This window comes from Drosophila santomea, chromosome 3L (genome assembly GCF_016746245.2).
Source record: "Drosophila santomea strain STO CAGO 1482 chromosome 3L, Prin_Dsan_1.1, whole genome shotgun sequence".
Taxonomy (NCBI): domain Eukaryota; kingdom Metazoa; phylum Arthropoda; class Insecta; order Diptera; family Drosophilidae; genus Drosophila; species Drosophila santomea.
In genome coordinates, this window is record NC_053018.2 from 16,228,332 (window position 1) to 16,256,113 (window position 27,782).

Genomic DNA, 27,782 nt, shown 5'->3' on the forward strand with positions numbered 1-27,782 from the left:
AAAGCGAGCGAAAAAAAATCGAAAAAATATACAAAAATAAGAGCCCCAAAAAAGAAACAAAAGATACTTTTGAACTTGTTGCGCCGCCTTTGGAGCAGCTCATTGTTATTGCGCTTTTTCGCGCTGATGATAATGATACATAAAGCATATAAAGGAAGCAATATTTTGGGAGTTTGCTGGTGCTTTTTGTTTGTTTGTTACTCCTGGCCCCGTTTGCTTTTCGAAGCAGAAGCTTCTTTTTCTGGGGAGGGGCACACACGCACATTTAATTGGGTTGCCAAAAGCGGCGTACAGGCGATAAGATCCAAATTGCATCCGCTTGTATATTTTGTGCAGCAACTGCAGCTGTCCCTTCAAAGCCCAAGAATAAGCCTCACAGAATAAGTACATTATTTTGTAGGAATTATGATTTGAAGTTTGAAAAAGGGTCTCTAAAGTACTTAGAACTTCTTAAAACTTATTTCAGTGTGAAACCAAGTTCTAGCACTGAAATGGCATGCATTTTGTTGGGTTTATTAGATTACTGGTTGGTTTTCTGATTTTAAAGGACTATATATTACCACAATATATAAGTTAGAACACTTTTACAAGTGAGTTACAGACTTGGCTGTTCCGCTATATTAATTCGCCACTTTGAATCGAACACCCTGGCATAATTTGCAGGTAAACTATGGTCTTAATTGGCCACCTAAGGCAAAAGTTGTCGTCTAAGTATTTTGCGCAGTTCTTTAAGCCTCTCTAGCTAAATACCGTTAATGGACAATTTCTTTTCGCGCTTCCCTTTTCTGGCCAAGTTTTGTTTACGAAAAAATCGAGTGTGGAACGAAAACGCAGTCAACAGTCAGAAGAGTCAACATAGTAATTCCAAAATGCCGAAGACAGCGGCCGTCAAAACAACAATAAAAGAATAGACCATTACATAAGCCCCATTCCCAAACTATTTCCCCAAAAAAAAAGTAGAAAGTCATTAGGTAAGCAAAGTGCCGCGAAAAGAGAAACAGAAACCGGAAAAAAGAAAGAACGAAAAAAATCAAAAGTTGTAAACAAATATGAGCGTAAAGGAAAACGAAAAACGGGACGTTACGGGACGGGAGATGATGTAAAAGGGGTACTGCACCCCGCCCCCCTCTCCCCATCAGTCTTCTGAATTCTTCTGTATTCTTCTGGCCGACAGTGAACTTGTCCCAAATAAACAAAATTCCAAACGGTCCAAACTCGGTGGTGGGGCAACCATGTTTGCTCCTCTCTCTACCCACCTTTCTCCCCCTTCTCCCCCCCTCTGTATCGGCCTTTCTCCGCTCCCCCGTCTTCGTATTGCGTAGTTCTCATTTCTTTGTTATTCACCTTGTTTTCTTTCTACGCCAAAAAGGTGTCGATGTCAATGGAAATGGCTTAAAAGTGAGGGGTAGTTGGGGGTTTTGGGGGGTTTTCGGCTTTTGGGGGTTTATGCTATTGTCATATGATTTTTCCTAGAATCCGGCACTTCAACAAGTTCTTTGACCAGATTGAGTCACTTGACCACAGAACGCTCATAATGTGAAGTGGCTAATGAAATATAGTATCACGCGCATTAAGAGATCGTGAAAATGTTGGAAAAAGGCACAAACTACATAGTACAAATTCTTCTGGAAATTTTTAAAAAAAGATTAAAAGTCGAAAAGACTTAAAAGTCAAGAAATACGTATGTACATATGTATGTAGTACATACTATGTACATATATGGATTTTTAAGATATCTTTTAAAATGGTTAATCGCATGATCTTAAATAGTTTTATACTCATTATACCCGTTACTCGTAGAGTAAAAGGGTATACTAGATTCGTTGAAAAGTATGTAACAGGCAGAAGGAAGGGTTTCCGACCATATAAAGTATATATATTCTTGATCAGGACCAATAGCCGAGTCGATATGACCATGTCCGTCTGTCCGTCTGTCCGTCTGTCCGTCTGTCCGTCTGTCTGTCCGTCCGTATGAACGCTGTGATCTCAGGAACTACAAAAGCTAGAAAGTTAGGATTAAGCATACAGACTCCAGAGACATAGACGCAGCGCAAGTTTGTCGATTCATGTTGCCACGCCCACTCTAACGCCCACAAACCGCCCAAAACTGCCACGCCCACACTTTTGAAAAATGTTTTGATATCTTTTCATTTTTGAATTGGTCTTGTAAATTTCTATCGATTTGCCAAAAACTTTTTGCCACGCCCACTCTAACGCCCACAAACCGCCAAAAGCTGCTACGCCCACACTTTTGAAAATGTTTTGATATCTTTTCATTTTGTATTGGTCTTGTAAATTTCTATCGATTTGCCAAAACACTTTTGCCACGCCCCTTCTAACGCCCACAAACCGCCCAAAACTGTCACGCCACACTTTTGAACATGTTTTGATATTTTTTCATTTTTGTATTGGTCTTGTAAATTTCTATCGATTTGCCAAAAACTTTTTGCCACGCCCCTCTAACGCCCACAAACCGCCCAAACTGCCACGCCCACACTTTTGAAAAATGTTTTGATATTTTTTCATTTTTGTATTGGTCTTGTAAATTTCTATCGATTTGCCAAAAAACTTTTTGCCACGCCCACTCTAACGCCCACAAATCGCCAAAAGCTGCTACGCCCACACTTTTGAAAATGTTTTGATATTTTTTCATTTTTGTATTGGTCTTGTAAATTTCTGTCGATTTGCCAAAAAACTTTTTAAATTTAAATGCTGAGTAACGGGTATCTAATAGTCGGGAAACTCGACTATAGCGTTCTTTCTTGTTTAAAATTATATAATTTATGCAAAGCAACCATTACTAGCATAATATTTACTTTAACTGTTTTAATTATCGTATTGTTGGAAACTAGGCTAATTAGACTTATTTAATCTCAGATCTCAGCTTCATTTCCACGCCCACATGGCAACCACCCACATGGCACTCCGCCCATTTCCTCTCCCTTTTAGGATGCCAGCCAGCTCCACTTTTTCCAGCTGCCCACAAGTCAGTCAGCCCATCAATCCTGTCCAGCGTTAGCCGACTTTCACTGCCACCCACGGCATTTGAATGACCTCCAAAAGAAGAAAAACGCAAGAGAGTGCCGCAGATTTTCCTGCGCCCCCACATGAATTTCCAGTCAATGCACTCGGTCCATAAAGTTAATAAACTATAAATTACTATCAAAAAACCATCGAAGAAAATGCCGAAAAAAACTTTCACAAAAAAATGCAACTAAGCCAATTTTGCTCCGCTGTTCGTGCAACACGTGGAAAATGCATCTCTCTCCCCCCTTTTTCCCAATTTTCCAGTTTCAACTTCGACTCCGAGCAGCATTTTCACTTGGTTTGGGTTGCTGTGGGTTAAAGTCCTGCCATCGAGGTGTCAGTCAACTTTCGTGGCAGTCGTTGCATGCTGCATGTTGCTAGTTGCTAGTTGCTAGTCGCCCGTTGCAAGTTGCAAGTTCCCAGTTCCAATTTGCTGCTGTGTATCACTAGCATAGTTGCCCACCAAACTCACTCGAATGCTCCAATGAGTTTTATTGCACTGAAAACAAAACAAAAGACGTTTTGAGTTTAAGTAAAACAAGTGAATGGAAAATACCTAAAATGTGTATTACATTCATTGCACTTCATATGAGCTAAGCAATTTGCATGGCTTAAATTGATTGAATATAATTTTCTCGCAGTGCAGCGCAGTGGGAGAGGGGCATGGCATATCGCAGTGAGAGGGGAAGGGAGTGCAGCGACCTGCGATCGTCGACCGAGTCAACAACACTCACCGCATACTGAATCATGGATGGGAATTGCCAAAGGGGGTGCAGGTGGGGCGATCGTGGACGGGGGTTTCTCTTTGACTTGGCAACGTCATCAGCTGACGTCTACCCCCTACCCCCTATCCCCTTCCCCCCTTGCGACCCCTTCCCCAAGCAAATTGCAGTTGCATACCAGTTTTTTTCGCGCTATTTTGCATGCGATCGCTGGCTGCAAAGGGGAAACCGACTTGTGGAGGAGGGGGCAGGAGGAGAGGGAGGTGCATGTGGTAGAAAGCGCCAATGCACTGGCATAGTATAACGAACTCTCTGAACAATCTCGACACTGGTCGTCGGGGTGTTTGACTTCTGTGCCTGGCACCGCACCGCCGATCGAAAGTCCAGGGGGACGTGGGGCGTTGGGGAATGCGACCTGGGCACTAAGCAGGTAATTGGGGGAAGATCACCCAGTAGAGCGTTTAGTTGGTGGATAGAAGATATCTTTGGTTCAAGTGCTCGAATATAACTGGGTTCCCTGAAGAGATCACTTTTAATTTGCAATTCAAACATGTTTCACAAATAAAAGTAAGCAAAACCTAAAGCTATTAAAAATCACGATTGATTTCAGTTTCTTAAACAGGTACACTCTTCTGAGTGTAAATATAAATACTAGTTATATTGCCCAGATTGGTTGTATCGTATTTAGCAAACCGGATGAAGCGTCAAGGTTTCCAGAGCATTCTTCTGGCCAAGCGATGAGCAGAATTCTACATTCTATGCGAATTCTTCGCATTGCCGATCTAAACCCACTGCCTCACTAATCGCCTGCCGATCAACTTGTCACCCTTCATTCTCGTCCAGCGATCAGCGAACCCCCTGAACTGCCTTGACTTCTCGTGATAATCATAATGATCGGAGTTCCAAGCACTCGACCTCAAAAGCCCCAAGGGTCTCTCGACCTCTCGCCTCTTCCTGCTTGGCCATAATCTAATCAGAAACCAGAAGCGCTAGGCTATCGATTTGCCACCTGATTCTATCCACAGCTCCACTTGGTTATACCTTTCAGGCGTGTTCTATGACCGCCAGATAGTACATTAAACTCCACTTCCTTGTGTTTGCAAGGGGAAGGGGAAGGGGGCACTGGCGCTCATCGCATCGCATCGCATTCATAAATTATCAGTCAGCAGGCGCAGAAAAAAAAAAAAGCGATACGAAAAAATTATGCTAAACACGTTTGAGGCGTATGTGCTGGTGCTCAAACAGGTTTCAAATTCCCCGACAAACCCCGAACCTCAGACCAATTTCGGGTCTTATGCGTACTCTCTTCGTCCAGGAACCCAGTTTCTTATTATACTCGTATACCCGTATATTCTTTTTGTCTCACTAATTATTATGCTAAGGCCAAAAAGCGCAAAAAGGGTTGCGAATTTCCGAAAGAAACGATAAGTGAGAAGTGAGAAATGAGAAATAAGAAGTAAGAGAAGACGCGGCGGCGAAGAACGCACAATTCTACAGAAGACAAGCGAAGTCTTCGGTTAATGGAGGTCATTCACTTTCGCACGAATTGTTTCTCCACTGGAGTCAAGTCCAAGTCCAAGTTTCATCTTACCCACCATATATCGCATAATCTTATTACGTTCCCAAATATACATCGGTTTATATATATACATTCTGTGCCTGTGCCTGACTTTTGATTTTCGTTGTTCTCGAGTTTGTTTTCTTTTCTTTTCGTATTTTTTTTTTATTTTTTTGTGTGTTTGTATGTTATTTTTATGGCTTTTCTGCACTTATTACCGACTGAGATATCAATCTGTGTGCGCGGTTTTTATGCCACGGTCTGCGGCAGCTGCCAGCCTATTGACCAAAAAGTGGTTTGATCAAATAATGTGGTCTGATCGGTTTCCTTTCGGCTCGATTCGATTTGGTCAAGTGGCGAAGTGGCGAAGGCTTAGCGCCCAAAGAAAAAAGATTCGTTGCAGAGAAAGGAAAGAGACTGAAAGGGTTTCTAAGTCGAGAACTTTCTGTCTGGGTTCTAAAGTTCTCATCCAAAACTGGACAAATCATATGGAACATATTAGAAATGTAAAGTCTTATTTCAGCACATAACATGATAAATTCATATCCTATATATAACTTTTATAAAATGAGTTGAGCTACTTAATGTTTCTTTTTTCTACCAATATTTTTCCTATCTTTAGACGGTTTATAAATGGCTAAACTACCATTTTTGCTTTGCAGTCATTCATAAATCATCGCTTAATATGAAATTCAACGCCATATTTGAACCCTCTGGTGGGCCATTAGGCATCCGTGTATCTCTGTTGCCAAGTGTCCAAGTATCTATTCCAATCAACTACCGTTCGAATCTATCTGTATATCGAATGCAAAGCCATAATTCAAGGCCTGTGCAAGTGCTTATTACCAGCGAGCCGACCAAGTGCAAATTGCCAATTAAACATCAGTAGTGGAAAATGCGGATAGATGGCAGAGAGATAGAGGTTGATTGGGAAAAGAAAAGAGAGATAGCCGGGGTTAAGGTTTTGTGTCTCTGGCATAATCGTAGAAAGCACGTGCGGCAATTACCAATTCTCGCAAAACATGGCCAAAAGTGCATTCAACTTGGCCAACTGTGCGCATGCGTGGCGCGCGTTAGAGTGAGAGGCCACGAGACAAGTCAATAAACTGCGCAGCTTATCAGACAAACTAAGCACGATCGGTGGAGGAGGGAGGGAGGAGGGGAGAAGGGGAGTGGGGCAGAACTAAAACTGCAGCTGCGGGGTGCGAATGCGGAGCTGTTGGCCTGGCTATTTTCCCACCAAAACAGGGCTTGAAGCTATAAAACGCTATAAGATATAAGCTTACAAAACCTTAAAAATAAACGAAATATTGTATGCCAAATATAGGATCTGAAAAATATAAAATATTTATTATGATTGATATTATTATGATATCATCAACTAAGCGCTGTAAACTCTCCTACTTTAAGTATGCCAATTGCAAAGATTGAAATAACCACATGCCATCGGAATCGCCATTAGACGCCTTAATAATTTGTAATAATATGAATAATATTCGAAAGTGCAACTTCACAGTTTGGCGGCATTACTGGAGTGCGAGTAACCCTCAATAACAGTTACAAAACTGTAAGCAGTCGTAAAGCCATTCCCCCGCCCACCCCGCTGCACTTTTCAGTTGGGTGTGTGCGTGCGTATCTGTGTGTGGAGTCAATGCACGCAACTAGGCATAGATACCAATGCGACTGCAACTGCAACTGCAACTGCGAATGCGAAAGCCACGGCGACCAGAGAAGAATGTGCAAGAAGAAATAAATTGCACACAAGACGTACGGTCGGCAAGGAGATAGGGGATGGGGAGTGCGAGAGGCGGTGGGGAGGGGAAAAGTGCATTGCACTGCCCGAAGGGTTAAAGACCCTCAATGAGCGATCCGCTGCGAGTGGAAAAATCCGAAGATCCACACACACACACAACGGCGGCGAAAATCTGTGCAGCGGGAAAGCAAAAGTGCAGCCTCCCCAGAGGAGAGAAGAAAAACAATGCCAACCGAAACGAACCTACATCAACATCGCTGGAAAGTGGCTGGCATGGGGGACAACCGGGGGGAATGGGGGGGGGGGCATGGGGAGCACCGGGGAGGGGATCGTGGCAATCTCAGCCTCGGTGCAGTGGCTTTGAACTTCACACAGATTCAGCTCTCTCTTTCGCTCGCCGCACGCTCTATCTCTTTCCATGGCTCTCTTTTTCTACGCCAACGTCTGTGGTACCCTGTACCTATGGGGTAGTATGGTTTTGCCTTTGCCTTGTACCTTTTAAGGTAGAACATTGAGATGGTGCACTGGATGATACAAAGATGTATATTCTTTTTAAAAATTGCAATGTTTAATTCAAGTTTGTTTAGACGTAGGAACTAATTTCATCCAAATCCCACTTATGATGTTATAAGCCAGGTTATAAATAAAATCCTATTCCACTCAAATAATTTTAATGATGCAAAATCTTTCTAAAAACTTGTACCATGCTGTTGATCAGCATAAAATAAATATTGTGTTCATTTCTATAACTTTTTAGAGGGTACTTCAAACGTCTATGCCTTTGCTCCAATTTTCCCAGTCTTGCTGGTGGGTCTATGTAACTATCGATGTGGCCTGCTTTGTGTGTGTGTGTGTGTGTGTCGGTTTTATATTTTTTTTCAATGTCGAGTTCACTTTTTAAAGCCGGGCATGAGCGCGTTGCTATTGGGATAGATCATTGAACGTTCAATGCGCCTTGATTGAAGCGAGTCGAGGTTCGAGTTCGAGTTTGAGTTGAGTTGAGTTGAGTGATCATCGGATGGATCGCTGAAGTGGAGGCGTCTGGCCCAAGGCACTTTTGATTAATTTCCACTGCACCCCGCCCTGCGCCGATAAGGCAATGCGTTTCCTGCCCTTGCATGTCGGCAGGCAATAACAATGGGAAGTGGAAAATGGGGAAAAGCTGAGGCCAGGCGAGGCGGCATTAGAAAACCACCGAAAAGAACCGACTCGAATCTCTCAAGAAGCAGATAAACCACAAGCAGCCGCAGAAGACGAGGTCTAGAAACGAGTTCAAGTACAATCCCAGAACCAGAAAAGAACCGAGAGGGAGTGGAAAAATGTATACAGGATTTAATGGGGAAATGGAAAATGCTGTGGAGCATCGAGCTGTGGAGCATTTTCTGGAAAATTCCTTAAAGCGGCAACCAGGAAATCCAAACAGATCGGGCTAAATGGAAAATACGAGTTAGTGCTGGTTGACATTTCATTTTTATTCGATTTAAGTAAACGCAAATTTTAGATATCTGCCAAGTACATTTTGAATATTATTGAATATAACATTTTCTCCACTTCTATATACTACAAAGCTTGACCTCTCGACCTTCCCCTTAGCATTCGTGAACTTTTCACAGCGCATGGAAATTTTGCAAGTCTAAACACATATCGTTCCTTTGATATTTTTTGGCACTCGGCTCCAATTGTTTATGCAGCAAACAAAAACTAATAACTATTGCTCGGTTCGTGCAAACAAGAGGAAGTGGCAGTGGAAATGGAGGAAAGCAGTTCAACAAACTGAGACCAGGCCATGGTCAAGATGTGGCTATATTATTTAGAATTTGGCAGTTCCCAACCCGCGATAAAGACACATAGAACACCACACCAGCATGGGCAAAAATGCTGACGACCTTGGGTAATAAAAAGCGTGGGCAGGGAAAGCATTGCATAGATTATGTAACTGTACCCGAACTATCAGCTGTCGTGGACCTTGAAAACCCTTATCGAATCTTCACCTTTTGCGAAAACTACGAAAATACTGCGAGTCCGGAATAAATAGAAATCAACTGCTGATAAGCACACCTGTTCACCCGCTGCCCCCCCCCTTGCCACCCACACACTGTTACTTGTTCTATTAGCTATTTTTATCAGGAACAACATGGGCAACATATATGGTTATGAGTCCATAAGTTTAATTTTCAAGTATAGCCTTCTATTATTATTCATTATGTATTTCCATACATACGCTCAACATTTTTAAGGATTTTAACACTTTCTTTTAATTTTAAAAAACAAAGAAACATATATAATAAATAAACGCCATATAGGCAAGGTACCCTCCTTGTAAAGGGTATTCGGAAAAGTGACGCGGAGGAACAAAGCGCAGAGAAAGAGACGCAGATAGAGGGTGCAAGAGAGACGGACATATAGGAACAGAGATAAGAGCACTCTGGGCCGAGGAATTTGTGCTGCTGACCTTCATTTCGGTTTCGAAGCTGATAACAAAGACTCACCGATAAGAGACTAACTGTCACTGCTTCGCCATTAGTGTGTGTGAGGGTTTATTATTATTATTATTATTTAAGTTTGCTCGCTGGTTACGTCGATAAGGCGCATGTTGTTCCACTGTACTCGTAATTCTCACACACACACGGCCTGATTAGTGACCATTATGGCATAGGCTCAGCCCCAAAAATATTACGTATTGCAGTGTATATCACTTTTACACGTGGGCGAGGAACTTAAGGGGTTTGTACTGTACTTACAGGGGCTAATGGGAGTTACCTGATAATCGAAGAGGAAACTGTCTGGGATATGTTACGTGGAACCCTGCGATAAGATTTCGTATTATTGCACTATATTTGTGAAGAGCCTTGGGAGAAATGTATAATCCCAACCATTAATTGCATATCTATACAAACAAACTTAAATTATATAAACTTTATTTTACTTTCAACTTTTGTCGTAATTGAGCTACTTAGATACTTTTGCTGTGTAGTAGCAAATCAGATATTTTTGCCAGTCCATTTCTGCCGCCAATTTCGATCGCGATAGGGTTAGGATCCCTTGTTGCCTCCACTGGGGGCAACCTTCAGAATACATATCATGCATACATTCGGATCGTTCTTGTACCCATCGCCCCTTCGCCATGACATCATGAACGGGCCCAAAAAGAATGCGTAATCAACGACACAATCCTACCAGAACAACAGTGCCGGAAAAAAGAAGCCACGCAAAAAAATTAAATTGCTCGAGTACGAAAAATCACTATGAAAAAATTCGGCAGAGCTGAAACGAAAAAAAAAAGGGAAAAAACAACAATACACAGACGGAATACACACATTTTCAATGCGTAAGCCGCAAAATGGTTGGCCTTCAAATTGACCGAGTTCATGAACGCGGACGGACGGATAGACGGACGGACTCACGCACCTTCTCATTGTGCGTTAATTATATAGATACAGATACTCAAACACATAGATAAACCAAAGAGCGATAGACGGATAGACGGTTAGATAGACAGACAGAATGGTGAGTTACGCAATTCGAAACTGGTTTCGGAGTTCTGAAATCTACTTGCCCAAATTGTTAACAACTTATCGGGGAAGTTTCTTTTTTATTTATTTTTTTTTATCGTATTTACTTTACCCCCGCAATGGCGAACTCGAGTTTTTTTTTTTGGCAAATTAAATCCAGCGACAAAGTGCACAAGGAAACATTTATAAAAGAGTCGTTCAACTTGATCAGGGGAGCTCGTATCACAGTAGCATGAAAGCCTTCAACCTCTCCGTCAACCGATTAACAGTTGTCAATGATTATCGTGCTCGTAGCACAATAAAATAAGTAAAATAATATAAATTTGATGCCGCACACACTGATCCATTTCTCTTTCATGTGCGTGCGTCCCTCATTCTCAATTTATCGGTCAATTGTACGCCGTACGCCGTTCGCCGGAGAGTTGAAGGCGAGTTTTGCATCAGGGACACTTCTTTATCGGAGTACTTTGATCCAGCTGTCGTGACTAAGTGACTAAGTAACAGCCAGCCAGGCCTCATATACCATACACCATACTGATACTGATAAACTGACTGAAATTCGCAACATAAAACGGGAGAGCGACGAGATACAACTCGGAATGGGGATGGGGGTGGGGATTGATGGGGCGAGATGGGATGGTTGAGAAAGCCAATGACATTTCCAAGGAGTTCACTCGCCCCACGATCGCGAGCAGTGATCGCGGGCCAGATCATGACATGGCGAAACTCTCTGGAAATTGGCAGAAAAAATGTAGTCATTAGAAACGTGGTCAGGTTGTTGGTTCGAATGATGTATCTCTTAAAAACCCCAGTGCTTTCTCGTTAAAAGATGGAATTTTCCAATACCTATTACAGATAAGCCATGAAACATTAAGAACGTAATATTCAAATAAGAGAGAGGGCCTGTCCCCTTTGCCTTTAGACGAAAATGTAAATTCAGTCAGTCGGGCATTCCCATGATGCTGATAAGAAAATATATAATACTCGTATATATTTCATACAACGCAGGCGTACTTCAGAGTCCCTTGAAGACTAATAAAAGAGAATAGCATCTCCCGAATATTGATAATAATACATTTTTTTCGGGAGAGTTTACCCTCATTGAACTTGACCCCCACTTGAACCCCTGGCTGGGGATCTGAACTCCTCGGAGGTTCCACTTTCGTTTTGTCTGCTCGTTTATATACTATACTGCATACATATATACCATCGCATCTCCAGACTCGAACTCGCGGATCCGGGGACTTGACTCTTGAGCTGCCTTGGACTGTTGTCATTATTGAAATTGCATTAATAAGGAAGTTCAATGTTTATTTTTGTTTGGGTCTGGCGGCTGAAGGAAAATGTGCTTTTGTTGTTATTATTATAATACATATGCCGCTCGAGTCTCTGATTACGGAGTCCGGTGGCCGATCAACGTCAGCAAACCGATGTGAAAGTGATCGAAGAGCCGAGGGATAAAGGTAATTAGAGACCCGATTCAAGGGTGACGGAGGTGGGTGGTAATCCAAAAAAAGCATGATCCGCATTTGTACCATATACAGTCAATGGATGTTCTGTGCACCCAGTAGTTCTCAAACAATCTGCTCATTATCAAGATGGCAATTGAAGATAGCTAGAGATCGTCTTAGTATTACTTCCTCCCCTATGTACATATGTATATATAACTAGTGTTAGATGCATTGTCAATTGCGTTCAATAAACAGGGGTATTAACAGCTAATTTATCCAAAACAATTTCCACATTCCCACAAAAATACCCCCATAAAGATTGAGAAAATAGGAATGAATATCTTTCTGTTTTTGTTTGGAGGAAAACATGTCGTATTCCAAAAAGAAAAACAAAACCCTCCCGCCTGCCGAGGAAAATGTGTTAAATTTTCCCCCGCCGACAAATGTGCCGAAAAGTAGAAAAATTGAAATGAAAATGAAAATGGAAACAAGGAAAACTCAGTCAATGATTATTTTTGGAACGGACGAGTGAGATGGCGAGTGTCTAGCCTTGAATGGGTCAAATGTGGGGTGTGTGTTGTGTGTTGGAGGTGTTCGAGCAGGGAGGGGTTATCGGGGGGCCTCCTAATTCAACCACACGTGGCTCAACGATCCAGGAAATCAATTTAGCATTGACCTAGGCGAAGTTTATTCAGCATTCATCGGGGTTTATTGCCTTTTGGCCGTGTAAATATTTGATTTACATGTGTTCCGCCCAGTGTCAACGACTGAGTGTCAACGATCCTATGCGCGGATCCGAACTCTTCATTACTGTGAGTGATATAATTTTTAATTGCATGTAATTTCATAAATTTTCACTCCGTCGAAGTTTTATTGAACTCCATCCAAGGGGTTTTTCGGAGTGTGTGCGGGAGGGGTATGGTGAGCGGGTGAGGGGGTGGATTGGACTCTTTTTGGCTCTCCCCGCTCGAGCGACATGTGTTTCTCTCACAGCTGTTGTTCACCCTCACTGGCTCACACCACTACTATTGTGCGTTTATGCGGGGCCCCATTTCGTGAAATCACTTCATGGAGTGCTGGATAATGTACGCTCCTTTATCTAATCGCTCACTTACGAATTTTCCGCAGAAAGCGAACAATTTGGCAAAAAAATTTATGTTAAACTAATAACTAAGTAAGAGAGCATAAACATAACCATAACCATTCAAGAGCACAGAGCAAGTTCATGAACTGGTCTGTCCATAATCGCCGTATCTGTGGGATCGCGCGCTCCCGCTCGCACTCGCTGGGTGGATGACTGCACATGTTTCAAGTGCGAGAGAGAGTGCGACGCGGAGAGCGCCGACGTCGACGCTCGGCTGGCCGAAAAAACTGAACAAGATCCGCCGCGAATGTTGATTTTCCTTTCATTGACTAACTGCCACTCGCAGCGCGCAGATCGTCGGCTCCGCTTGTTCCGTTCCGTTTCGTTTGCCTCGCTTCGTTTCGTTTCGTTTTGATTCGTTTCGTTCGATCTACTTTGAGTCGCGAGTTTTTAGCAGTGTAGTGAGTGCCCCTTGGAAAAGGATAACCCATAAAGTGATTCCAATAGTTTTTAACAGTGTGAATAAAACATGTAAACTTGGCCCAAATAGAGCTTGAAAAAAGATACAAAGATACAAAGCTTCAATGCGAAGGATAAAATAATATCTTACCAGTGCTTGAAAAACCAAAACTATGCCTAAGGCTGGAAATTTCAATTGAAAAATTTGCCAGAAATATTCCAAAAATATATTGCCCCTGAAAAGTGTTGCTAAAACGCCCCCAAGCAAGCAAAATGTTAATGTCCGCGGACAGTTCGGATAGCGCCAAGACTTCAGTGATCTGCAGCACAGTAAGTGCCAGCATGCTCGCACCACCGGCTCCAGAGCAGCCCAGCACCACAGCACCACCCATTTTGGGCGTCACAGGTCGTTCTCACCTGGAAAATGCCCTGAAACTGCCGCCAAACACCAGCGTTTCGGCGTACTACCAGCACAACAGCAAACTGGGCATGGCCCAGAGTTACAGTCCGGAATTCAGGAGCCTGGTAGCACCTGTCACAGATCTGGATACTGTGCCACCCACAGGTGTGACCATGGCCAGTTCTTCGAATTCTCCCAACTCCTCCGTCAAGCTGCCCCACAGCGGCGTGATCTTTGTCAGCAAATCGAGTGCCGTCAGCACCACCGATGGTTCCCCTGTAGTGGTGCAGCAGCAGCAGCAGCAGCAAGCACAGCAGCAGCAAATGCCTCAGCACTTTGAGTCCCTGCCCCACCACCACCCACAACAGGAACACCAGCAGCAGCAGCAGCAGCAACCACATCACCTGCAGCACCACCCACATCCGCATGCGATGTATCCGCACGGATATCCGCAGGCCAGTCTGCACCACCCGGGTGGCATTGCGGTGGTGCCGGCGGATTCGCGGCCCCAGACTCCGGAGTACATCAAGTCCTACCCAGTTATGGATACAACTGTGGCTAGTTCGGTGAAGGGGGAACCAGAACTCAACATAGGTGAGTTCTATGAGCTAGTAAAGTTAGGGATTACTGGATGTGTCTCAGGATATCAATTAAAGTTAGGAAGAAATGCATTTTAACTTATTTGAATCAGAATCCAATCAGAAACCCGTATTGATCTCGTTAAGTAAAGCACTCTATGCTTGGCTTCCGTTTGGCCGGAACGAGAAACCTTGAAAACCAGAAGTATGCAAACCATAAAACGCCGGTATACATACTATATCTAATAAAAAATGAAGTATATTCGACCGGACCGAAAAAGAGAGAAAATCCGATCTCTTGTTTACCGATCTGATTCGATTTTGACCTTCCCCCGCCAATTAGCATTTGGAATATTAGCCTGCCAAGGCGGAAATTTGCGAGGTGGCGCCCGATCAAATTACTGTGACGTCACACATGTCCAGCAATCGTGCGACCATCATTATCAACGTAATTATCTATATCAGTGCGTTGATCGCCGTTTAGTCGAGTCAGTTTTAGTCACCAAGGTCGTTCCGCATCCGAAATCATTTACTGTTTAAGCACCGAGTTCAAGTAAGTTCAATTAACTTGAGCGCTCGCCATCGGGTTTTCTCACTTTATTTATTTATTATTTTTTTTTATTTTGTTTCACCGAAATTATAACTGTAGTGGCAATGTCAGGCTTTTGTTTTATGACTAAAGGAAGTTAATGCACTTATGAGCAACCGGTTCAAGTCCGCATAGAGATTCGAGTCAATATATCGAGTCAAGGTAGTTCTTCCTATAGAGGGCATCGCATCGATTGTCGTATAATCTTTTTTAATGGAAATCGAAAAAAGTAGACGGGTATTATTTGAGGTCTTGGGGTTAGGAGATCCCAAGGTGTTGAAGGCCATGGAAGAAATGGGTATGCTTCTTATACGAATTATGGTATTTCATATGGCTCCTAATCATATATATAAAAATGTAAATATTTTGGGATTTTGAGACTTAAACATAATGATTTTATAACATACATAAGAGTCCCAATAAATGTGGGATATCCATATTCACGGCTTAAGCCGCAACACGCCTCGAATAAATTGAATTTCACACTTACTAGCAGGAGAGTCAAGCCGAAAGTGAAAACCAAAACGATATTTATATGTGTCTCGATTATGTCTCCAATTTCCAATCCCCCACCATTGCTCACCCACTGCCGTTGCCATTATTTGCTTTACTTAGCAAAAGTGTGTGTTTTCCCCATGCCACCGATATTTATTTATTTATGCGTTTGTGTGTTGGCATTGCATTTCACTAAGTGAAAAACTGGGCGAAAGAGATGGCGCGATGACAAAGTCGGTTTCCAAGTTCATTGCTACCCTGTGGATCGCGGATCGTTGGATAGCTGGATCGTTGGATCGTTGGATCGCTAAATCGGTGGATTTCTTTTCGCATTCGCAAATGAATTAGTTGGTGTTTTTGCTCGCTTTTGGCCGGGTCGATGTGCATCCGCTTGCCAAGTTTCGCGTTTCAATTGCAGCCAAACGAAAGTGAAAAGCCAACTGCAGCTTGACTTGGCCAAAGTCAGAGCCAAATTCACTTTTCACCGCGGCGACTGCGCATGCGCGGCCAATTTACGGGCAAAAAAAAAATAAAAAAAAAAGAAAATGAAAAAAATAAATACAAAACCGGGTCTAAGTCTCTTTGACATTTTTACATAGCAGCGGGTTAATGACTCCACTGTGCCACCACCACCCCCCGCGCCCCCTGCGCCCCTTTCGAATGTCGGTGAAAGTCAAGCTGCAACGCTACAATTGTCCAAAAGAAAAGTTCGCCTTGCCGCAATTTATTTGTCTTGTGCTTCATTTTTTTCGTACTTCGCTTTTCGCAGGCGCTTTTCGAATATCGTAGGCGGCTCTTGAACTTTTGCTCACTTGGAAAGTTTAGTCTATGCGATTTTTATTTGTATGTTTATTTTTATTTGTATTATTTTATTTGATTTTCATTTTCATTTGATTTTCGGTCCGATCGTGTTTATTTTTATTGGCACAATTATTTGTGCATTTTAGAAATTTATTAAGCGGCCAAAGACCTGAAAGTGAAAACCATCCGCAAATCGAAAGTAACGAATTTTGTGTTTCTTATTGCAATTTATTTGTGGGCCAATAAATTTGTTTGCCCATTTTTATTGGACTTTTACTTTTGGCTAATTGGTGTGGACATTTAGGATGAAATTTTTAAAGGTTTTGTTTACGTTTAATATAACAATTTTAAATACTTTCATTTTGAAGTAAATGTTCCCACGCCTTCGATCAGTAACCCCGAAAAGTTCAATAAATTCACGAAGTACAAGGCACTGGAAAGCAAAACAAGCACGCAGATCAATGCACTCGGCGCAAGGCATTTTTCAAAAAATTCTGTTTCATTGGGAGGTCATTAATTCCCAGTCCCGCCAAAAACAAAAAAATACAGAAAATATCTCATTGCATAATAGCAATTTAAGGCGGCAGTTGTTAATTCAATGAGCTGCCAGCGAAGGTGACTAAAAACGCGCCCACTTTACAAGGTGTATCACTCTTTTTGGGCTGACCTCAGTGGCGTTTTTTGAACTTGACGAAAAAGTTGAATAAAATTTTTTTTTTATTCTCGACTTGATTGAACGATACATTGAACTGGCGCTAAAATAAGGCAACTGAAACGCCGAAACACCGAAAAACCTGTCCGTACATTTCCGCATTGAAGTTTGTGGGCAGAGCGAGAACGCTTCTCTCGCCCCCTCTCGCTTCCTCCTGCACGCGCAAAACTTTTATTGATTGAGCGCGAAAGAGAGCGAACGAGAGCGGCAAAAATTTCAATGTCAAATTTTAATTTAGTAGTTTTTTTTTTCTGTGTTACCCACACAGACACAGAAACAGAACATTGGCAATATGGCAATATCTCTCGCGCTCTATCTTCTGCGATCCTGCCTCTCGCTCTCTCTTGTGCTAATAAATATTTTGAGTAGTCGAAAATTTGACTGTGAGTGTGTGCGCTTTTTTGTGGGGTGTGTGTTTTTTTGTGAGGGGAGCTGCCATTTGTTTGGCTTATTTCTAGCATTTCGCTGATAGTGCCCGTTCCACATCTTCGCAGGCAGACACCCCCCCGCCCCTTGCCGCATCTGTGTGCGTGTGGAGTGAATGAAACTTTCAAGGTCGCCTGCGTGCATTGGTGTGCGTGTGAGCAGTGCGTATTAGATAATTCCCATGGATTTGGCAGTCTGATTATTTAGTTAGCTAGAATTCCGCAGATCGCCGATTTTTAATAAAAATAAGCAATTGTTTAGGTTTTTAAGCATATTTTAAATGTTATTAAAATTCTTGTTTGTCTGAATCACACAGTTTAAATCATATGTGGACAATAAAAACTATAAAATTCAACTTTTATGTACTTCATATTCCTCTGAATCACTACAAAGAAAAGCTCGACTAGAACACATGCCTTAATCATAGGGAACTATCAACTATTGCCTTCCTCATATGGGTTATTCTTACGCCGAAAAAACAGAATAATAATATTTATCAGGCATTACACGTGTCGCCGATTAGCGAATGCGAATGCCAACCAACCAACCAAACACTCACTCAAAGTTCCCAAGGCGATGAGACAGCGATAGAGGAGGAGAAAGAGAGGGTCAGAGGGGCCAGGAACGAGACAGCGATAGGGAGGAGAACTGACCTTGCTGCCTTTGTTTACAGAACAGAGAATTTTGGTAATCCGTGAGCGAATCTATTACGAATGCAAGTTCTTGCCAAAAAAGAACTAAAATTTATATAAATCACAATGTGCCAATGACGTAAGCCAAGCGATTCTGAATTCAAATGGGTTCCGAATTAGGAAAAAAACACAGAAACACAGACAGAGTCCGAGGGAGATAGGAACAGTACGTGGCATTCTTTATTCTCTTAACGCCCGCAATGAATTATTTTTAAATGTGTGCCACGAAATTCCCCAAAAAAGATAAAACAATCCCCGAAATACAAAAACAATCATCACAAAGGAAGTCCGAACACAAGCACAATATTTTATTAAATAAAGACAAAATGTGGGATGGTTCTTTTCAAGTTCAAATAAACATGCCAGCTGTGATTGTTTTTCACCCTTTTTAGCTTTCCTCTGCGATAAGAACTTCAATTGCGGCTGCTTGTCCTACAGATAGTTTTGTATCTTTATCTATACGGAAGACACGGGCTTATGAATGAGATGTTTTCGTGTTTTGCTTCCTATTTGAGTGACTAGCAGATACGACGAAGTGGTAAATGATCAAAAACAATTAGAGTTTAAATATCTTTTGGATTTTATTTGATCATAGAATTACAGACCCCTTCATGTGCAGGTTAATTAGTTGGCAAACATAAATGTAGACCACCACGCATCTGCACTCTTTGTTGAACGCAAATGTATCTGCTATCAGCATGCAGCGATCTTTCGGTCTGGAAACTTGAGGCAAACTCAGTCAGTGGCGTGCCAGAGATCAGTGCAACACGCAACCCCTTTCCTTTTTTCCTCCTCGCAGCCTGTTTTTTGTTGTGGCTACACGATGCAAAAGTGCAACGATCTGCACAGCGAAATGTCAGTGAACTTGTCGGCATTGCAGCCGTGTAGATGCTGGTTGTGTGTGTGTGTGTATGAGTGTGGCACAGAAATAGCAAAACGCAAGTAACAGATACAGATACAAGTTGCTCATGATCGTGATCATGATCATGACGATGATGGCCATGGCAGCGTGAAGATCAGGAGCATTGTTTGCCATTTACAATTGTTTACAAAGCGTGGCGCGTCTGATTGCTAGAGAAAAAGAGGAAGTACTAAAGAACAAAATGAGATACAAACGAGAGAGAGAGAGAGGGAGATATTCTACTGGCGAGAGAAAGACTTTCTTTGGAGCTTCCTCAACATGAAGAAGGAACCAAAACAAAACCTGTTTAAAGAAAGTCTTTCTCTCGGCCGCCAGAACTTGTTTCCGCCCAAAAGAAAGTTTTTCTCCGCCGCTCATTCTCTGGTGCTCTTGTGCTCTCTCTTGTTTACTTTCTTCTGGTCTGATCGCCTGTTTCCTTTCTTGTTTACCTGGCGCGCCGGTGAAAGTTACGTAACATTTCTCTGGCCAAGAACGGGCTCAAGTTCAGCAACAAGTTTTCGTCGTCTCGCCCATTTCGTTTTGCTGCTTTCTTCGTCTTGGCATTGGCATTGCCTCGTCTTTATTTGAAGAAAGTATTACGTACACTTTCTTCTGGTTGTTTATGGTGTGCTATTATAAAATGGAAGTGATAATGAAAGTTGTTGAATGTTTATCTCCCAAGGATAATACATTTATTCTCATTTTTTTTTGATTCTTTAAAACAGAACACTTACAGATACAATTAACAAATACAAAAAGATACTTTAAAAAAACATACCGTGTTCCCCTTTTATATATTCTGTGAAACTGTGAAATTCATTTTCCACCACAATTACCCCAGCATTACTCCACATTTCAGTATCTTTTATGCTATTTTCTGGGTATTAATCGCAAATTGCCATCTTTTCTTTGCAGAATTCGATGGCACCACAGTGCTGTGCCGCGTTTGCGGGGATAAGGCCTCCGGTTTCCATTACGGCGTGCATTCCTGCGAGGGTTGCAAGGTAAGTTCGCCAGAAATTTATCCTTTGATGTGGGAACAGAGGGGTTGTCTGCACCGGCGGGGGTGGCAATTCAAAAGTGTGCTCGCCACGTGCAACTTGATGCCCAACCACCAAACTTCGGCTCTGACATTGAACTCGATTGACCTCCTTGGCGGGGAAAAAAGGGATCAGGAATTACGTACTCGCTGGCAGGGTTGTTTTTCTGCCAGCAACAGGCCCAATGCCCTTCACAAAAACCTGCGTCGTCTGGCGAATTGTCCTTGCATTAAATTGCGTCGCAATAAAATAAATCAAAATGTACAACAACACGGTCCTGGGCACAACAAATGAGACACAGAAAGTATAAAAAATAAAATAAAGCAACCACCAAACCAGAACGAAACCTTCAAAGCTGCTTTTGTGAGCGATTCTTTTCATTCTGCACTGCAAAATCAAATTGGCGATCAATGCAATGCGATGCTTATTGAATTTTAAGGATCCGACTTTCTTTTAATAGATACAAATTGGAGTTAAATAAAGTTTATTTTGTTTGATAAAATATAGCTAAGCGTAAAGCTAAGCTTAACCAAGTTAGAGTATAGAAGAATATAATTAAATATTTGGAATATTTTGTGCAGTGTTCTCCTTGGGCTCCTGCTGCTTTTAAAGCCTGCGTTGCCGCCCTTTGTCGTCTGTGACATTGAAAATGCCGGCCAGTTCATTCGCCCAAAGAGTTGCTGCTCTGGACAGAGTCCAGTGATCGTTCCAGTGATCGTTCCAGTGATTGTTCCCTTCATCCCAGAGATGAGTGTCTCGCATGCGGGCATCTCAATTGGGTCGAGCTGCTCTAGGGGATCGTGTCACGCGATCATCACTATATCCACTCTGCACAACCTTGGCAAAGTAGTTTGCCCTATTCCCTTATATTCGCCGGCACTCGGGGTTTCGCAAGCGAGTCGGGTTTAATGTCTCAATGACGTCCTTGAATTGGGTTAACAGCCAGCCGAGGTTCCTTCTCCTTCTCGTTCTCGTTCTCGCTCCCTCACTTCATCTACCGTCCCTTTCTGCACGTCTGGCCCTTGGCGGTCCTTGTATTTGCTTTTGCCTCGAAAGTTTAAACTGTCTGCGCGTCTGAAATTTCAAACGTTGCTAAAATATTACATTATCGGCACAGTGATCCCTCCGAAACCGACACTCTTAGAAGGAAGTCAAAGCTGTTAGGAAAATAGTTCAAATTAAATCAATTTTGTAGGAAAAAATTGTTAAGCTCGCTCTAGTTTTACTTACAAGAAACAAAAATACGTACTTTTTCTAATCTAAAACTCTATGGATTACGATTGTAGAATGTCCACTGTATGTCCACCTCGAGTGGATCTGCAAAGGAAGAGGCAGAGGTTCATTGACTTTGGACCAGTTTTTTCGGCCTTTCGAATTTCTTGGAACTTCTTTTGTTGTGTGCTAATTTATATGTTTATTATGTGAATGTAAATATGGTATGTATGCTTAACCGAATAGGTAGGCCTACGAATTTGTGTTTCCCTCGCGCATTTTTTGAAGTTCAAGGTTATCCCTCAGACGCCCTCTCGCTCCCTCCAGCTCACACGCATGTTGCCATCCCGCTCGCTCGCTGCCTTTGAGGAAGCCAGTTTAGCGCATTGCTCATACGCCGCGTGGTGCGTCGGCTTGATTTTGTCTGATATTTCCGCCCCGTCCATTTGTGGCTTGTGGATTTGAGACTTGTGTGCCTACCTGATCTGCGCGGTGGACCTTCGTCTTGTCTATTGACCTCTATTTCAGAGACAGATTCTTGGATTTCGTGTTTTCCTTTTTGTTTTAGAGCTTTTTGCGTTTTGAGCTTGACGAATGACTTCATTCGTTGCCAACTGACTCATTTGGCGACCTGGCAACTGAAACTCTATTTGGAACTCGTTTGTTCTTGGTCGTATTTTATACAATAGTTTTGGAGCCGCTTAAGGGTTCTACGCGCTGATCAATTATGGCGGAAAAGGTTTGACAAAGAGCATGTTGTATATTTATAGGTTTCTTTCAAGGTGAGAACTACAACTTTAGCGTTCCATTAACTTTCAAACAATATTTCCATCATTGCATTTTTATGATATATATTGCTAATTGGAGAGAAAAACTTATTAAAAGACTTATCGGTTGATAGGTATACACTTCCCTGTAGCTCGACACTTTGTGGCAGACAGTAACAATACACAAACCCTCTTCTAGAAAAGATACGAAAATGGGTAACACGACTCACACCTCTTCTGAGCCCACTCCATTATCCTTGGCCAACTAGTTTCACACTTTGGTTGCCTGCTGCCTTAATGACCCAATTCCCGATTTCGTAACTAAAAAAATAATAGAGGGCAGGTGATATTATTTATATTTTTTTGAGGGACCACGACGAAGGAGCGTGCGAAGAGGAATAGTCAAATGGATGTTAATTTTCAATAAAATGCCGGGGGACTTTTTGTCGTGGTGGTCAGCTTTCTTTATTTCTGATTCTGGGCCTATTATCTAACTTGTTTGTTATTCCTTCCACATTATTTAGCATATTTATTTATTTACCCACACTCAGGCATACAATTTTGTATGTTATTTTTTCCTTTTTCTTTATTTTTTTTCCCATTTTTTTGCTGCCTTTGGCTGTGGCTCTCGTTTTATTTTTCTGTTTCCATTTCGCCTCGGCGGTTGTTGTGTATGCTTCGTGTAGTTTTTCGTGCGAGTATCTGTGTGAGTGGCGCTGCAGCTGTGTGCGTGCAGCAAATGTGAATGAACTCGTTCAATGTCAAAGCAGAAACAGAAGCAGCGTACGCAGCATAGGCCACGCGAAAGCAGCGGAGGGAGAGGCGGAGAAAGAAGAGAGCATTACTCTCGCGCTCTCTCTCGTCGGATTTTCATTGCATTTAATCGAGATAGAGAGAGCGTAATAATCAGTAAATGTTTGGCATAGCAATTGTAGTATTATTATATTTATATGTGGAGAGGCTTATTAGCCTCCTCCTTCTTCTCTACCCCCCTTTCTTACCCCCTCCACCGATGTTTCTAATTCTTCATAGACCCTAACCTGCACCAATTTCAGAGCACTCATCAGATAATGATTGTTGTATGAGCAAACACCAAATGCACTTGATAATCTCGAAGAAAGAAAGGCAAGAAGAAGGGAAGAAAAGCAAACTCCCCAAATAAACAGAAGACATTTCATTTGGATGGTCTTATCAGGGGAGAAAGATACTTTATACCCATATTCCGGTCATTCCCAAGATTTTATCACGGGAGACCTCAATTTTCATTCTCATTTGGCTTTCGAGGTTTTTCACTTGCCTGCACTTCAAATTGGGAAACCAAAAGGAAAAGCCAGGGAAAACAAGAGAGCGAGAGAGAGTGAGTAAGAGAGCGGTGATTCCGTTTCTGATTGTTGGGCTAGGACACACAGCACTCACACAGAGACACAAAGGTTAATGCTCTGAAATGCACTTGAACGACTGACTGCAGTCGCAGTCGACGATGGCAGCGACGCCGACAGCGACGCAGCGTTGCATGAAATCGTCTAGGCGTGTGTTCGTGTAAATGTGTGTGTGTGCGAGTGTGAGTGAGCACGAGGTGTGGCGAGGGTGAAAAAACGAAAAGGAAAGGAGGAGGAGAACGGGGACGGGGATGAGGAGTTGGGGTGGGAGGCGCTATTTATTCGTATTTAGGTTGCGCCTCTCCAGGGAAATTTCTAGAAAATGCATTTCCTTTTCGAATTGGTCTTAGATTGGATACAGCAACACAAAAATGTTTCTATTTCGAATTGTTAAAAGTTAACTTGACATGTTCATTTTACTCTAATTGGAACTAATATTTACCACAGTTTTTATTATCAAAATGTTGCTCTTATGTCTAAAAATGAAGTTTTTCATGTCAAAGACCCTAAGATAATGTAATAATTTCATTTGCACGCAAACAATACTATTTATTTATTGAAAATGCATTACTAGTGGATATGAACAATTTCTTCATTCGCTTTGCTTCCTTTTCAACCGCATAACTGTGCTAAAACGAAGCTCCAGATTTCCCGCACATTTCCACTTTACAACTATTGCAACCAACACTCGTGCAAAATGAACGATGCAAAAACACTCTCCCACTCTCTTTTTCGTTCTCGTTCTCTTTCGCTTACGCATCGCTAGTGACGTTTTGTGCTCCGCATTTCTGCCCACAAACAGTTCAATGCACCTTGCAGAAATTGGGTCAACAACCTCAGCCTATTTGGGTTACACGGCAGCTCAAAGACGGCGATTACATGTGCTAGATAGATAGTAGATATGTGCAAATGCAGTTATATTAGCGAAAAATAAACCTTAAATGATTGGTAAACACTTTAAAATAGCTCTCTTTAAAATAGGACATACTTAGCATAGTAAAGTTGAAGTATATTTCAGGGACTTATGGTTTTGCACTAAAGTCATTTTCATTGTCATTAAGATTAGGTATTTGTTTGAATCACTATCACCAAATTTTCGCAGCCAGATCATTTAAATAATTTACATTGCGCACTTATATACATTTTACATCTGTGTCTACACAAGCTATTGGCGCCATCTAGCGTCAGGTGTATACCTTACGATCGAGCTGTGCGCTTTTCAAGCACAAAAGTATGCAACGAAATATGCCAGATTGCTCGACTTGTAGCTGCGAGCTATTGAGAGTGCGCTGCCGAACGCAAAATTGTTTTTTGTTTTAAATAACAAATTAAAATTAATTTAGCAACACATTCTAGTTGAGAAAAATGAGTAAGCAAGCGAAAGGATTTGGGTCACATAAAAGCATTACAAAGCAATTCGAAATAGTTTTATGCAAGGCTGAGCAAAGTTCTTAAGAACAGCATTTCCCTCCGAAAATGTTGTGCAATTCGAAACAGCGATATAAAAAGCTGCCAAGAACACAGAGGCGCACTTAAAACAGCCATTAAAATGCAAATGACTAATTATTCGACTATTACTCGACTAGTGAATATGCTCAGCCAAGGCCAAATCGAATTCGTTTACTTGCTCCGGCGAATGAGTAATTAACGCTGAAATCAGAATCAAATGGCGAGCAAATTAATGCCGCTGCCACGCCCACCACTGCGGCCTTTGGGCTTTGGCCTTATCTGTTTGGGCAAAGAGAACGTGCAACTGCAACTGCCACTGCAACAGCAGCTGCAACTGCAACTCCACTACGAGCTGTGCTAAATGCAATTTTTGTGCTCCCTTCTGTTACGAGCGATAGTAAAATGCGAGGCGAGTGTGTGTTATGTGTGTGTTTGCTTGAGTGGCTGAGCAAACACAGATATACATATCTTTATATACATATATATATACCTGAACCACCCCCAAAAGTGGAGGACAGCAGCCACTTTTGCTGACCCAGTTAAAAGTCGTTCGCCCCGACTCTCGTGCCACGTGCCACGTGCCGCGCTTTTCGCCCGCCTCGAGTTCTTGGCAAAAGTCGCTGCTTTCACTCGAGGTTACTTACCCCTTTTTCGGTTTCGGTTTCGGGGGTGCTGTTTGGCTTGCGGCTCAGCTTGTTTCACTTTTCCACAGCTGCTGCTCCTTCTGTTGATGCCCCAAAATATTGTGTTTGTTTAGACTGGAATTTGTGGGCCCAAAGGAGCAGGACAGCTTGAAATGTTCAAGGATGGTCTCAGTTCTCAGTTTGCGACTAATTGAAAAGCTGAAATATTAGGCAGAAATATTCGGCAAATTATAACTCTTGCAAACAAATGAAACCCCCATAAATTATGTCACTTTCTTGTGCCTTAAGATTTCAGGCCATAAATGTCATAAGATTTATGTTGCTCTTCATTTTATAAACTAGGCACTCATTACATATTTTTTACTCACATTAATTTAAAAAACAAACTGTTCTATTTTCCCACACTCTGTGCAGAACTGCACTTTTGTTGCGTAATCGCTTGCCATCCGTTGTCACATTTGGCCAGCCTTTTTGTTTGGCTTGCTACATGTTGCACATGCACATGCACCACTAGCTGTTGCTTTCTCTTTCTCCGCTGCAATCTAGCTGGAAATTTCCCAGTTGGTTGGCAACATTCTAGAAAACTCTGTGTGGCACACACACAGAGGGGCAGAAGAACAGAACGTCAACGAACTTGCCACAAACGCAACGAGTTTTTCTGCAGCTTTGCTTTATTTTTGCTAGCTGTGTGAGCAATGAAAGTACCGCAACTCACAGAGCGCTGCGAAGAGAGAGAGAGAGAGAGAGAGAGACAGCGGAAGGGAGAGAGGGAGAAAGGCTGAGTAGTTGCAACAAAGTGCATTGACTCTGCTTTCTTTGCCAAGCCAAAACGTTGACGTCAGTCAGCCCGGGTTGAATGCACTTTTCGCGCGGAAAAACCCGCGCTAGCCGAGACGCGAACCCCGATCACATGTTGCAAGTGGCAAGTAGTGGCAGGTCTAGATGCTTGCTGCAACTGCAACACCGACGGCTAGCGGGTTCAATGCTCGACGGCTGCACCTTGGCTATAATTGTCTTATGTCATAAGTCAAAAATCCATCTGACATTTTGCCGTTGACAGTTTTATGTGGTTTCTGCGCGCTCCGTTTTCGCCTTGACTTGGCCAACAATTAAGAGCGCCTTATTTATGTGCTTATGTATGTGTTTATGTGTGTGTGTGAGGGGCGTGCCATCTTGGCCAGGATTGCTGGGCGTGGGAATGGCTCACGATTCGTTAATTGCCCGCCAAGGGAATCGTTCTTTTGGGCCGCAATTAAGTTTAAGGGAGCAGAGGATTGTTGCTACCACTTAATTTGCTTGTTTAATTGAACTTTTGGCATGGGAAATTCGGCGGCAAATGATTGGTATTTAAGTTTCGGGGTTGGGCTTATTTTAGTGGCAGGTAATTAACTATATAGAAGGTGGAATAAAGGTAAATCAAACCCTTCTACAAGATAGATACTTTAAACAGTAGGAGCAGCTTAGCCTAAGTAGCCTACCATTCAACATTTTTGCTTACCAATTTCTTCTTTCCTTTGCAGGTAAGCTTTTGATTTTGATCTTGATTCACTCCGCTCAATTCCCCCACTTTTCATTGTAAGTACCGCCTCGCAGAGGCCTTCAATTATCCCTAAAACAAAATGTTCGCCCTTCCTCCCCAACTAATTGATTTATGTGGCCGCCGTTTGAGTTTGAGTTTGAGGCGCGATAAGCAGCACGAAGCATGCCCCACAGCCAAGAGCCAACCTCCAATCTCCAACCTCCAGTTAAGCAATGCAATCCAATTCAATCCGAATCGGAATCCGCGGTAGTAACAATGCAAGTTGCTTGAGCACGCGAAGCGAATGGGGAATGAAGTTCGCAACGGTTTGTTGTTTGGTAGTCGAAAAAGAGCCACAAAGAAAATGAAAAACCTTGCAACTGGCCGGCAGGCGTTTAGCTTTAACTGATTTCGTTGCTGCCTCTTTTTCTTTTTTATTTTCTGGTTTTTTTTTTGTTTAATTTTTTCCGCCGCTTGTGTACTAACCTCGCACAAGCGGCCAAACGTTGCGCCGCAGCTCGTAATCCTTCTGGCTACCTGGCTACCTAACGGTTACTGTTACTGGCCGCGGTCAAAGACCGCTCCAACTGCCTCCCAGTAGCGCAGCTGCTG

General features: G+C 42.5%; 1 protein-coding gene across 3 annotated transcripts in view; it reads left to right on the plus strand.

The window, feature by feature from the left end:
• LOC120447528 (ecdysone-induced protein 75B, isoforms C/D) overlaps positions 1-27,782 on the plus strand; it is a 102,132-nt gene that overhangs the window by 40,715 nt on the left and 33,635 nt on the right. For 2 of the 3 annotated variants that reach the window (XM_044005908.1, XM_044005911.1), the window contains one exon: positions 20,076-20,164. In XM_044005908.1, the coding sequence (XP_043861843.1) occupies positions 20,076-20,164 (89 nt within the window). Of the gene's footprint in view, positions 1-13,483; positions 14,561-20,075; positions 20,165-27,782 lie in introns of those variants that run through there. The other variant, XM_044005910.1, reaches the window with a different exon arrangement.